At 35.1% G+C, this 14,372-nt stretch overlaps 1 protein-coding gene across 1 annotated transcript; it reads left to right on the top strand.

The window, feature by feature from the left end:
- Nucleotides 1-44: 44 nt before the first annotated feature.
- On the top strand, nt 45-6,713 carry LOC133878654 (uncharacterized). The gene is made up of 15 exons (XM_062317228.1): nt 45-221; nt 364-451; nt 562-608; nt 1,158-1,247; nt 1,369-1,422; nt 1,886-1,963; nt 2,053-2,121; nt 2,197-2,349; nt 2,428-2,554; nt 3,213-3,253; nt 3,692-3,781; nt 3,872-3,976; nt 5,669-5,821; nt 6,055-6,164; nt 6,289-6,713. Exons 1-15 carry the CDS (start codon nt 186-188, stop codon nt 6,362-6,364), a joined length of 1,317 nt encoding a protein of 438 aa, XP_062173212.1. The 5' UTR covers nt 45-185; the 3' UTR covers nt 6,365-6,713.
- Nucleotides 6,714-14,372: the final 7,659 nt, after the last annotated feature.

Below are 14,372 nucleotides of genomic sequence, written 5' to 3'. Positions count from 1 at the left end.
GAAGGTTAAATACATAAAAAGGAAAAAAATAAATAAATAAATAAAGCCGTTAAAAATTACGGGGTCAATTTTGTATCGTTTTCTCTGGCAATCTATTTCGGTTTCGGAAGAGTTGTAAACGAAACGCAGAGATCTCGGCTGAGGAACGAAAAATCGTTCTCTGCGACTCGTCCTCACTTGCCGCCATGGACGCGCGCCACGCATCCTTAGGCCGACGAACGGTACAGATGTCATCGCTCATATTCACCGTCCACCATGCTTGTCTTCGCATTTTTTCATTGTCTTCAATTTTGAAATTTCGTTTCTTGGATTTCGTATTTTTCTTTGTGTGGGCGCCAATTTAATCCATTTTTTTTTTGGCAGTTGGAAGAGATTCGCCAAAAGAGAGCAGCCGAGAGAATTAGCAAAACTTCTTCGGGGCCAGATCTCAGCATAGCCTCGATTCAAAATGGTCCTTTTTTAATTTTTTAAATCGGTCCTTTTTTTTCTTTTTTCTTTTTTTAGTTTCAATCGTATGTGGTTGCTTCTTTTTTTTTTAATAATATTATCTTTTGTGCTCAGATATTGTTGGGATGAAAAAATCGGAGAGCGCAAATCGACTCATGGAGGTAGGAACTGAGTTTCCTTAGTTTAAATCTAAATTCTTTATTTTTCTATTATTAGTTTTTAGAAAAGTTTTGATTTTTCCTGTTTGTAAAGATTTTTAAAACATGGAAATTTTGTCAAATTTTAAACGTTACGTCCTGTTTGGTTGCTGCGATAGTTTAGGAAATGAAATTAAAGAGAATTTGTAATTGTGTGTGCTAAGTTTTTGGTTCCTGGAAGACGGGGCTTTAGCAACGTAAGTTTTTAGTTCTTTTTGCCGATTAGCTCTGGCTCAAATCACACTTTCTCCGCGCACAAGAAGGTGAGGTCGTTGGCTTAAAACCCACGTGGTGTTAACAATAATAAGAAGACCAAAATGTTTATTTCTTTTTGTTACGTTACATATCGTTGGCAAATCAATTGGGGCATTTGGTACCAATTTTTCTAAAGGGTGAGTTAGGCTAGAAGCTATGGTGAAGTTTTATTTGAATGGCTAAGTTATGGACATATTTTCGGTTGTATTTTGTGTAGTTTCGATTTAGATTCTTGACACTGAAGAGTCACTGTTGCAGGCAGACGTTAGTGGTTTGGTATCTCAGCTACAAGACCTTCATAAGAAAAATGTGGAGTTGGAGGAAGAGAACAAGACATTGGCTTCAAGGGTAAGACTACGAAATTATATATATATTTATGTATTTTGTTTATGATGTACAGCAAAGGAGGCTTTTTGGTAACGAATTATGATCAATTACGCTGATGAGTTTTATATTTTTTCTGTTTCAGCTTCAAACAAGGGAAGCCGAGAATGACATGCTACAGAAGCGTTGGACTGAGCTGGTAATCGAAAGGCCTTCTTATTCTTTACTTTGTTTTGCAGAGAAGGGTGTGTTTATTAATGTCCCTTTGTGCATTGTCAGTTGTGTTTGTTATTGGTGGACAAGCACATTACAAATTGTTGGCAAAAGAGTAAAATTTACTCAGTTTATATTTTTCCACCCACCAATTCTTTTGCATTATTTTGGTTGAGAAAGTCCTGGGAGGGATCCACAAAAGTAATTTCTGGACTAGAAACCTCTTTAGAAACTCAAAAAATGATGAACCACCCAGCTAGATGTTTGTAGAGTGAAAATCTTTTCTGTCTTCCATTTCTAGGTCTTCTAAATTTTTTTGATGTTAATATTTGTACTTTTTTCCCCATGCTTTGGTTTTACATCTAAAGTTTTTGTCATGCAAAACTGTTCTAGACGTCTTGTTTCAATTTTTTAACCTGTGCTTGTTTTATTTTTGCCATCAATTGCAGGAACAAAACACTGTACCATCTCTGAGAAAAGCTCTAAAGGATGTGGCGATGGAGAAAGATGCAGCAGTTGTTGCACGGGTACACCATGTGCACTAGATGTTGTCCTCTCATGTTACTTATTAATTTCCTTCCAACCTGTACCCACAAAGTCTCATCTATTAGTGTAGGAGGATCTGTCTGCACAGCTTCGTATGCTCAAGAAACGAATAAAGGAAGCAGAGGAGGAACAGTATCGAGTATGCAATCAGTTTCTATGTATATAAAGGCATAGGCACGTTTATTTCTTGTTCTGACTAGATCTCTTGCAATAGGCTGAGGAAGATGCTGCAGCCTTGAGAGCAGAGCTGAACTTGATACAGCAACAAGCAATGAATCAACTTGGTGGAATCAGCTCAATTGGAAATTCCCCAGATCATATACGAACCTTGGAAAAGGAGCTAGCTAGCTTAAAAACAGAGTTCCAGGTTAGAATTGTTTATTTTATTTTCTTATCTTTCTTGGTGTTTGTTTATGAGTGTCTCATGATGGTTTGAAATTTATAGCAAGTGTCAGTATTGAGGCAACAGGAGCAACAACGATTAGCAGAGGAGCAAGGCCGAACTTTAGCTCTCGTGTCTGAAAAGCAGGAGTTGGAAGAGAAACTGACAGCTTTATCTGGAAGGGTTTCTGGTACCATTCTTGAAAATTTTGTAGATTCACTGTTGGATATATAATGGCTTCAAGATTTGTATTGGATGGTATTGACTGTTGTACCTGGCATTTGTTTGTACATGTGTCCCTAGATTAGAAAGAGTACATAAGGACACTAAACCAGGAATTGGTTATAACAATTTCTCATTACGACATCTACTGGATTCCCAGAAAATCTCTAATTACAGATTCTAGTGGCATTTGGGCTAAACGGCACTTCAACCTCCCATAAAAATGGGGCGGTGGGTGAGGTCACTGCTTCAAGTCTAATAAGTGGTGCGGAGTCATTTACCAATTAAAAAAAAAAAAATAACAAAAAATCTAAGTACATCCTAGGTGTCAAAGTGGGAGGATTATTATGAAACCTCATACCTATCTATCTATATGCTTCTTTATTCTTAATTGTCAACTACTAGTACAAACTAAACTAAGCAATGTACCTTGAATGCCTTTCCGAGCCATGCTATGATTGCCTAGATTCTTTGAAGATTATGTTATCTGCAGTTTTTGTCGCCTTCTAATGTGAAAAAGTTTTAAAAGATCTTTTCTACTAGTGTTTTGTGAATAGTGTTCTGTTGTTTAATTATTGTTTTTCTTTTTTTTTTCCTAATGTCATTGACCCATTTGTGCAATGCAGAAGAAGTCTCAGAGATAGCAGCTCAGAAGGGGTTTTCACTGGTAAGAGAATTTCTTAGGTTGATTATATTGTTTATGAAACTATACAGGTGCAATGTCATTATGATCAACATACCAAGTTCTCTAATTGGGTGAAAATGTTAATCAGTTTTCTTACAAATAAATTGATTTTATTAATTAATGTCTGCTACTGGTCTTTTGACAAGTTTATATGGACGTAGCCCAATACCTCATGTGTCATTTTTAGTGTTAGGGCTGATCTTATGTGTGGCCGCTTTAGCATGCATGGAACACAGTTTACCATGACTACAGCATATGAACTTATCTCCTTATTTTCTTTTTCTTTTTGTGTCTTGCTTAATTGATTTGTTCATGATATTTAGTTTATTGATTGATGCATCTAAGTGGAGGGTGAGTATTTTGGAGGTTTGTGTTCTGTTGTTATAACCTTTATCACTTATTTTTATTTTGAAACTTCAGGAAGACAAGGAAAAACTTGAGAAGCAGTTGCATGACATGGCTGTAGTGGTTGAGCGATTGGAAAGTAGTAGACAGAAACTGCTAATGGAGGTTGGTCTTAATTCTTAGCCTTCTCTATTATCCTTCAGTAAAAATGTACACTCCATCTGATGGTCAAGATGCTTCACTATGTTTTGGCAGATTGATTCTCAATCTTCAGAGATAGAACGTCTTTTTGAGGAAAATTCTAATCTCTCAAGTTCTTATCAAGAGGCAATGGGCATTGCTGTGCGCTGGGAGAATCAGGTACTGGCCAGAAGGCCCTACAGAATTGGGTTTGTGAAATTAGGACCTTTCTGATTCCTGTCTGCATATCTTATTCAAAGAGCATGGTAGATTTTTTTTTTCATAAAAAACTACAAAACAGTTGAACTGGTTTTTTATAGATTAGACTGAAGTGTTAGTCAGCAGTATATGTGGCACAGTGAGGCTTCGGTTATGAACATGCACTTTCCGTTTGGGGCTGGACTAGTGACTGAGGTCCATGTATGTAATGTATGCAGAATTTAAAACAGCACGTATCAAGGCTTTAAATATGATCCAGTTTACTTTTCTTTGTTCTTCCTTGGCCCCTTTTTATAATCTATCGTTCAATATGCCTACTATAGGGAACTCAAAAGAAAAACTCATCATAATAGGAATAATTTGTTATTACATGTCTTTCCTTTGAATCTTTTTGAATGAATTGAGAAGGGAGGGTTATTCTTTGCATTTTGGGCCATAAAAGCATATGGGAATCTTCTTATGACAAAAAGGTCATTATGACTTATGTGAATATGTATGTCTTCTATCAACGGATATAAATTTTGTTGCTAATTGGTACTCAATTATGTTGACCTGGTTTATTGAACACAAACCACAAAATTGAGTTTTCCCTTGAACATGTCTTCCACCATGATTTAGTGAACATTTTATGTTTTGATTAAGAGCATCAATTCAATTTATTGTTTTTTCGTTCTACTAAGATTTTTCTTGGTCAGTGTAGAAGTTGTAGAAATAACACATGTATGTCTCATGTGTCTGTGATCTTCTATGGTACACTGAATGTCTTTGTGAAGATCTGGAGTAATAGGGAAGTGGTAAGTTTAGATAATTCTATTAACAAAACTACTTGCAGAAATAGAGAAGAAGGCAAAAGTTTGTGATTGTGACTATATTAGATCTTTGAACTCAATGTTGTATAAGGATGGCAAATTAAATTTAAGATCACGGCTGCACCGAAGAGATGTTAACTATGAAGGTACTGCATAACCTATTTAGTTTCCTTGAGAATTAGAAACGTTAACTATGAAGGTTCTAGGGGACTGCATAACCTATTTAGCGTCCTTGAAAATCTAATCTGCAGAATGAATCAATATCTTGATCCTTGAAGTTGTGTAATGTTTCTGCCACCACCTTTCATTCCATATGTTGGTTGATACATCTCATTGTCCTTTGGTTTTGTGGTGATGTGTTAACCATTTAACTTTATAGGTTTAAGCCATTGGTAAATGCTGTTCTCATTGAGCATTGGTTCTCGTATTTGTTAAGTCTGCTTTTTTTTACTAAGCAAAAAAGGATAGAGGGGGGCAGCCATATGTGTCATCTATACGTGAGAAATCAGTCAAGAGGGGCCTAGATGGCAAAGTGGTCCACAGGTTCTCCCTCAAGATGAATTGACCATAGCCTGACGTCACCCCCCCCAACCCACCACCAACCACCACCACCACCACCAAAACTTTAGTAACATCAGGTGAAGGTCTTGTGGATCAAACTCGGGAAATAACTCTCACAGGTCTCGGGACAACCATTAAATGGGGCCCTTGAAGTGGTCTTGTGGCTCAGTGGCATTTGCTAAATCTGCATCTTTCCGAGAGTTGACATCATTTCTGTTAGTAATTGTCATATCATCAGTTCTATTTCTCAATTTTTTGACCTGCCTGACATATGACTTTGCAGGTGAAAGACTGTCTTAAGCAAAATGAAGAGCTCCGTGAAACTCTCGATAAGTTGAGAACAGAACAGGCTAAGGGCTTGCCTGAATTATTGTATAGAGATGGGGTAAATGAGACCACTTCCATAGCATCTACTACTGAAGTTTTCTCCCTCAAGGTTAGTAGTTGATTTTAGGATAAGATGTCTAATTCCTTTTGTTATGTGGACGTGAGTTGAGGCAGGGCAAGTCAAATTACTACACAACAAACTTATAATTCTGATCGATGGGATTACCAGGATGAACTCTTCAATAATCTGTTGAAGATTTTGAATACCACTTTGATCTTTTGGGGGCCCTTCTACACCTGTGTAATAACTAACTGCTTGTCTGTATTGTTTTGTGTTCATAGGGCCAACTTGCAAAAGAACAGAGCAGAGCAGAAACACTGTCAGCAGAGGTTATGCAGCTCTCAGCACGGCTTCAACAAGTCACACAAGCATATAATGGTCTTGCAAACCTGTAAGATCCTCTCTCTCTCTCTCTCTCTCTCTCTCTCTCTCTCTCTCTCTCTCTTGTCAATTCATCACGATATTGAAGCAAAGATGCTCTGTTGTTGATTTCTTTCAAAAAATAAAATTTGCAGATATAAACCGGTGCTACGGAACATTGAAAGCAGTCTCATCAAAATGAAGCAAGATGGATCTATGACCGTGCGATGAATGCAGAAAAGAAGTTTTGTGGGGATATTTTGCATGAGCTCGTAACAAGAACATTCACCTTTAAAGGGTTTTAGATTTGGGCTGCCCATTCTTTTTACTTAAAGAAATAATACCATAATGATGGTTGACACGGCTATTTAGAAGGATATTAATGAGATGATTTTGTATTACAATACCCTATTAAACAAAAAAAAAAAAAAGAGTAGAAACCACAATTATTGGGGTTAGTTCCTTCTTATTCTGCACTGTGCAGTGTGCACTGAAATTTCGAATGAAGTGAGTTCGTGTGACTGGAAAGGAAAGTCGAGATTTGGCTGGTAAATGTGTTTTAGTTGATTTTGGTATCATAGATTTAAAGCTAGCAATTTCTGAAATAACTCACGATCTCAATGGAAAATTAGAGAATTAGGGTCGAAGGGTTCGATTCATTTAATTAAACGGGTTGAGTTAGGGTTGACTTATATAGTTTTATACTTATGTCTTGAAATGACCTGAACCTATCACGTGGCATAAGGGCCGACAATTTTTTATACTAGCAAATTTGACATTAAATAAACATGAAATTAGCGGGTTAAATTGAAGGATTTAATCTTTTTAATTAAATAGGTTAGGTTAAGGTTGACCTACATATTCATACATTAACACAATTATGAACTCATGCTTGAATGTTGATTGAGGTAGAGTAATGCAAAATACTATGGCTTTGTGTTAAATTCTTTGTTTTATGTTCTCAAAACAAAAATATTAATAAATAAACTTAAAAACAAAACACTTATCAAAACACAAAAATAGTTTTTACCTTTATGCCACATTAGAATATTTTTTCAAACCCAAAACAAAAAACACAATTCAAAACACATTAACAAACACAGCCTATAATTCTATCTAACATGCATCCAATAAGGCTAACGTGGCACTTTCAACTAACTCTTAGATTAATTCTTGTTTAATAAAGGAAAGTTCAGTAGTTGATTTGGAGTGTCACGTTAACATTGTTGAACAATTGTAGGATAAAAATATAATATACAACATTACTCGTTGTATTAACATTACCAAATTGATTAGCCTCTAAGCTCTAGCTCAGGTGGTATAATGGTAGCTAGATTAGTGGTGGAAGGGGGTAAATCTGAAGTGAAAAATTTACCAATCAATCAGAAGGAAAAAGAATTTGAAATGCATGAAGTGTAAATATTTACAGAACTAACATGAACGTTTAAAGGGGGGAAAGAAGAAAAGAAAATGACCAAATTATTTTGTAATAGACAATGAAATGTTAAGTTTGTCAACAGCCTGTCAATTAGTGGTGAAAACATGTGCATCTGCATGAATGGTACATCCTGTCATTAATCAGAGAAAAATATGCCTCATAATGCTCTGCTTTAGTAAGATTAAACCCAAATACTGGTGTTTTTCAACTTTTTTAAGGAATCTTTAGCTTTATTAGCATTGTTGCTCAAGCTTTATAGCACAGGATTTATGCTTAACCCCTGGTTAATTACTATTGTTGACTAAAAGAAGATGGGTCATAAACATTTGTTTTTTCTTGCATAGCTGGCTGGGATGTAACCGTTGATTTTCATATAACGTATGATGGAAACCAGTGGGTGAAAAAGCTTTGTACTGAGCCAGAGAAAAGGAAAAAAACATCAAAAGGAAAAGTTCCCCAAGCAATTCTTTTGTTTTTTTTAACAAATTCCTTGGTTTATGCCAACAACACTTATTAACCAAGCAATCATGTTAATAATTAAAGTTTTGGAACCTTTTAAAGTGCTTGTTATATAGAACGAAGACATGAGAAAAGAAGTACCACTGACTGCATTGAGTTTGGGCTGACAATCCAGTCATGAAGAGCAAAACCATATGTTTCTGCATCCCAAGCCGCAAGCACAAAGAAAGCATACAAGGAGACTCAGATGGTTCCTCCCGGCAAAAATCTTCCCACGACAAACCTCGGAAAGGCGGCAAAAGCCGAGGACATGCTTCTACGGCTCCCGGCGATGATGCTGCCAACCATCATGGAGCTGCCAATTCCGGTGGCGCTGATGCTGGCATGGCTGTTGCTATAATGGGTGCAGCCCATGTGTCTACAACAGCCAGCACTGATGCTTGTGGTGATGGTAGTGCTCATGGTTGTGATGGTTGATGCTACTGAAAGTGGTATAGCTTTTGCCTTTTTGGTTCAATATTATTGTCAATTATGTTTTTTTTTTTTTCTGAGAGGAGGGGATGGCATGTTGGTTTTCTTTTACTTTTCCTCCTTTTTCTTTTCTTTTGCTTTTGGTTTTTGTTTTTGATTGGAAAGAGTGAGAGTGTGACAGATTGTGTAATAAGAGAGGATGTGAATCTGGATTTACACTCTGAATTTCCTAGAATTATGAGATTATGTTTTTTGAGTTGTTAAATGAATTCTTTAATATAATCATACGTTCTCTTTTCCTTTTTATTTTCTTTATGCGAAGGAATCAATTTTGTTAAAGTATTAGTTAAATGATTATTTTCAATCTTTTTTATCAGGTTAAACTTTTTAGATAAACGAGGTTTAACATGATATTAAAGAAAATATTTAAGTTTAATCCTTGATTCTGCAGTTAAACTCATTTTAATTAAATATTGCCTTTAAGTAATATACAAGTGAAATTATATTCGACTTGGCTCCACTATAATGAGTGGGTTACAAGTGAAATTATCTCTCTTTTGTCTATTTCTCAAGCTACCCAAAAAAAAAAAAAACCCTCATCATTTTTGTTTGGCACAACTTTTCTATACTAAAAGCACTTTGTAAGCTTCTTAACGCAATTTCCAACAAGTTTTTAAAGGCAATTGCATTACCTAATATCAAGTAGCCGTATTTTCAAAATTGAAATTTAGGAAAACACGGCATACTTTTAATTAATCGGACAATATGTTGATAAAGAGTCCTATTTGGAATTAGGAAAAAATCTAAGGCCTTGATTTTTAAATTGAAAACCTAAAGACTTGATTAAAATCAAACGAAAACCTAAAGATTAAATTTGATTTTTCCCTTCTTTTTAAATTTGGGAATTCTAAACATGTTTCTTTAGTCTTCCCTTAAAAGTTAAAACAAAGAAGAAGGTCTAACATATTCACAAAATCCTATGGAAAAAAAAAAAAAATGATGCACTTGGGCTCATAGGCAATAAAAGGAAACTAAGGGATTTATATAGATTAAACTATATACTATATAGTTGATAAAAAGCTTGATCCTCAAATTAGGTTTTGGCATAATGGTGGTTTCCACAGTATATCAAGAATCCTCTGCATGCAATGATTTTTAACTTTGCACATCTTGCTCAAACAGTGACATGGGAATTTTTTTAAGTTTGAAAGTCAAAGTATTAGTATCATGAGATAAGACTTATGAATAGTATGTAAATATATAGATGTAGAGATCAAGAAAAAGGGGAGAAAATAGCCTCAACATTCAAGCTTTCAAAGGAAATTAAAAACCAAAAAGAAGAGTAGAAAATCAAGGACTTAAGGAAATATGATATTTCTTTAATTCTCCTAATATAATTTTATAAATTAGCAAAAGTTAACTCATGTCCAATGCAAAATGAGGTAGACCATGTGAAGATCGATTATTTATGAACAAATATATGCTCGACTATAAAAGAAAGTGCCAAGTGAAATGAAGAGCAGAAATTTTATTATTAGAATTAATTAATATTGGTGTATTTAACAATATAAATGATGTCAAAGCTCTTTTAAGGTTTTAAATCGCGCAAAGTAATACTTGGGTAGAGATGTGTTTTCTTCTTGGAAGCTCCTCGTCATCTCGAAATATGCAAATTTCGAATTGTATCATAACGGAATAAAGGTGATCAGTGAAGTTTTTGCAGGTGCCTTCACCTCTGATATTCAAGAAGATGCCACAATTTTAACTAGGCTCAAAAGGTGATGAAAGGGTTTGAGCAATGTTGGTTTAATTGGTAGAATTTGAAAAATATATAAAAGTAATCTCTTTGATACAATTTTTTTTTTCCTAATCAATCTCTTTGATTCAATTAATATGTGCAATTTTAGTTTTCATTACAAAGAATAATTCTTTACAGCTGGACCCCTTCCTTTTCTTGCTCCTCTTTCTAGGCGGCCATTAACAGGGCAGGTCCTTAAATATTTTATAAACAGTATGAGAATAAGATTTTTGTAATGCTAATATCTTAGGGCTTGTTTGGTATGTAGGATGGTTATCATTATTACTTTTAAAATTACTATTAAATTTGAGATTAATCACTATTGTATTTTAATCTAACAATAATTTTAAAAGCCACTTCAATTTTGGAAAGATAAAAAGACAATATCTATCCTTACTCTACTGGAAATAGAGAATGTTGAATAGAATAATTATTCTTCTTCTCCAATTTGGTGACAACACATATGCTTTCGCTGGAATTGAACCAAAATCACTAAAAAAAACCTACGTTATTTCTTATTTTTTTAAAAACTCAAAAATAAAAAAAAATAAAACACCTAAATAATAAGAATTGTGGGTGGCCCCACAACAAAACCCAAGGGTGGTCAGGGCCACCCCCAAATGCATCGAGGGTCTAGCACGAAGGTCTCCAGGTATAGTCACACCACCCTCGGGTTCTGGTGTGGGTGATGGGCTGGTCGGCCACCCAAATAATTCCAACAATTCAGGGTATAATTTTTTTTTTTTTTTTAAGTTGAAAAGAAAAATAAAAATTGTATATTCCTTTAGGAATAGCTACATAATAGTTCTTTCATAGAGGAATAGTTCTTCTTCTTGTGTGTGTAATGAATTTTCTAGTTTCTATATATAATTTGGGATATAGATAGAAATGGATATGAAATTGGAAGGGATAATGACGATTGAATGTAAAAGATGGATAATGAATAAAGAAGGGCAATTCGAGAAGCCCAATAACTCTATTGGTTGATTTGAGAACAGTTAATCTCCAGGAAACATTTTACTGAATAATCGTTTTAATACCTAATACAATCATCCCCGGAGTCTTATATATTAATATTCAGCCCAACTAACTATTCACTTATAAACCCAAGGCCAAAGGGCCCTAAGCCCCTAACCTAATATCCCTTACATGTGTGTTTTAGTTTATATATGTCCAAGTCATTTTAGCAAATTAAAACCCAAAATCGATGGAATTTCAATTAAAAAGATAATCAAAAAATTTAGAGACTTCATCAAAAACCTCTTCATCAGAGTCCTCCTCATCTTCGATCTAGAGCAGCCACACATTCAGAAATCTCATTTTTTATAGCAGCCGCTTATTTGATTCATACCTGATCATTAATTATATTGATACGAAAATAAAACCATAAAATAATTAATTAACCATATATAAAAAAGAACAAATAAAAAGGAAGAAACTATAAAGATTCTAAACAATGTAATAACTAGCTAGCTAGGTAGGTTTTACACCTGAAAAAAATGTACATATGTTTAGTTATCTTTTGAGAATTATTTTGTAAACAGCAATTTATTTTTTGAAAATATTTGTATGATTTGTTTTAAACAAATGTGTTAGTAGTGGGTTAATACATCTAAAAATTTGTTTGGATAACGATATTTTGAGAAGAGTTTTTAACATCTAAGGAGAGAAAAAAAGGTTTTGAAAAGTTTAACAAACCTATATTTTGAATCAGAAGATTATAGGTAAGTGCTCAACTTGTAACGAGATGAAAGGATATTATCATCTCAATCACTTGAGACAAATATACACCATGGCAAGCAATTGTTAATTAGTTTGCCAAATTTATTAAAAAAAATATCATTTAAAATACATTTCTAGATTAATTTATTTCCCTACACCAATGATTTGCCATAAAACAATTTTTTTTCTCCCTTTTTGTGGATGGAACAACTAATTATTATATGATTTTTATCTTAACCGAAATGCTAGAAATCACATTTTATCACATGATTATCTCGCAATGCTGACATATCAATCTCAATCAACCCTTGGATCAGTTCCTGTTAAAAATAAAAAAAAAATTAAGAATTGATTGGAACTGACACATCAGCATTGCAGAATAGTTGTAGAATAAGAATGTAGTTTTTAGCTTTACTCTTATCTTAAATATGGCTCTATAAGTGGCATAATCTTTATATGCGGATAGAGTGGGCACATAAGAGAAAACTGTCAATTAATTCAATTTTATTTATTTAAGAAAAGTACACATATCCTCTTAAAACTAGTACTCAATTTGCAATATCCTCATAAATTAAAGATTGCATCAATGTCCCCCCAAACTACAAAAAAATAAATAAATAAAAATAATAATAATTGTAATGTACATGTTTTGTCTTGCAAAAAGACAAAAATGATCCTAAAATTTTTTCAATAAAACAAATATTATCTTACAAATTCGAAAAAAAAATAATAATAAAAACTAAAAACTAATTTTGTTAAAAAAGGCTATAACAGGGGTGGCCGAACCACCCCCAATGCCATGGGATGGGATGGTTTGGCCACCAACCCCAAATTTTTTTGGCCATTTGCCAAATGGCCAGGTGGTTGTTCATCCTCCTCCAAATGGCTAGAGTGGTTCAACCACCCCTTTCGGCCATATATGGGGTGGCCGAACCACCCTATGGCCATTGAGAGTGGTTCGACCATTCCCAAATAGCAAAAAAAAAAAAAATTAAATAAAAGTAAATTAAAAAATTCATGATAAAGCATGTAGCATAAGACCCATTTGCACCTCCCTGGAGGTCCCAGCTTGAACGGTTCACGGCTTCAGCAAGAGTTGTTCTCCACCTTTGCACCCTATCCTTTTTAGAGGTGAGAAATTATCTGCCTATCGCCTATCAAACCGCCATCGACTGATTTTGATTCGGTAGTCAGTATAAAATTTTGTTTCGAAAGCCGGTTTGGTAACTGAGCCGAACCGAACCGCCTTTTATTCCGACCGATTAACCAAACTAACATAAAACGAAACAACGTCATTTTAGTAAGAACGAAACGTTTGATCTTTTTTTCTTTTCTTTTTTCCTTTAAAAAAATCAAAACGACGTCGTTTCATTACTCATGTTAACCAAATGTTAACCGACTGAACCGACCGTCTATTAACCGCTTAACCAACTTGACCAAAATAATTCACCGACTACATTTTGACAAAAGTCGGTTAACCGACCGAATTAACCGTCTACCGAACCGATACGCACCCCTAGTCCTTTTCCACTTGAAGCCGCCTATCATGCATAGCAAAAGCTTTGGCAAAAGTTTCAGTTTGTTTTCGTACATTCGAGGGGTGAATATGATAAAATATCGGAAGAAGAGTATGGCCTATAGTATTCTTACACTGCACAATCTCCACAAGCTCATCGAGGCACTACTTGGAAGAAGCAGAGTCTTTGAAAAAAACAACAATAGAAATCCTCAATCTACATATCGCTTTGAGTAGTCAATAAAAAATGTTCTCTCGTGTTTGAAGGCCTTGGTCATCTAAGAAGGTGCGAACTCCGACTCGCATCAAACCGGCGTAGAGGTGACCAATGAAATTTTTGCGTGTGTCTTCACCTATGAAACTTAGGAAGACATCGTGTTCCCAATGAGGTTTGGATTTTTTGGGCGGTACTGAAAGGTTTGCAACAGCCATGGAAGGGCTCACCACGAACCAACAGAGGAGATCAATAGAAAGTGATGGCTGAGAGGGGAGGATGAAAAGAGAAAGAGGATTTTAAGCTCATTAGGACCCTTTTCCGATCAACGGGCGCGGTTGCTATCGCTGCTTACTTTCCCAGAAGCCTCTTTTCTGCAACGTGGTTGCCATCTTCGCTGATTACTTTCCCAGAAGCAGCTAAGATTCTTCGTAATCCATAGGCGTGTTCGCGCTGGCATACGGTCAATTGCGCATGATAGCGGTGAGTCAGTACCCCCATAGTTTTGGGACTTCTAAACTCCACAAGGTCAAGGTCATCTAGAATCCCCATCCATTGAAAAATAAGAATAATCAACGTACAATACGAAATGTGGTGTAAGTTTGGTGGGTGGTACAGGGT

Source organism: Alnus glutinosa, chromosome 9 (genome assembly GCF_958979055.1).
Source record: "Alnus glutinosa chromosome 9, dhAlnGlut1.1, whole genome shotgun sequence".
NCBI classification, from domain to species: Eukaryota; Viridiplantae; Streptophyta; class Magnoliopsida; order Fagales; family Betulaceae; genus Alnus; species Alnus glutinosa.
The sequence above is the reverse complement of the archived record's forward strand: the minus strand, read 5'-3'. Positions and strand labels throughout refer to the sequence as shown.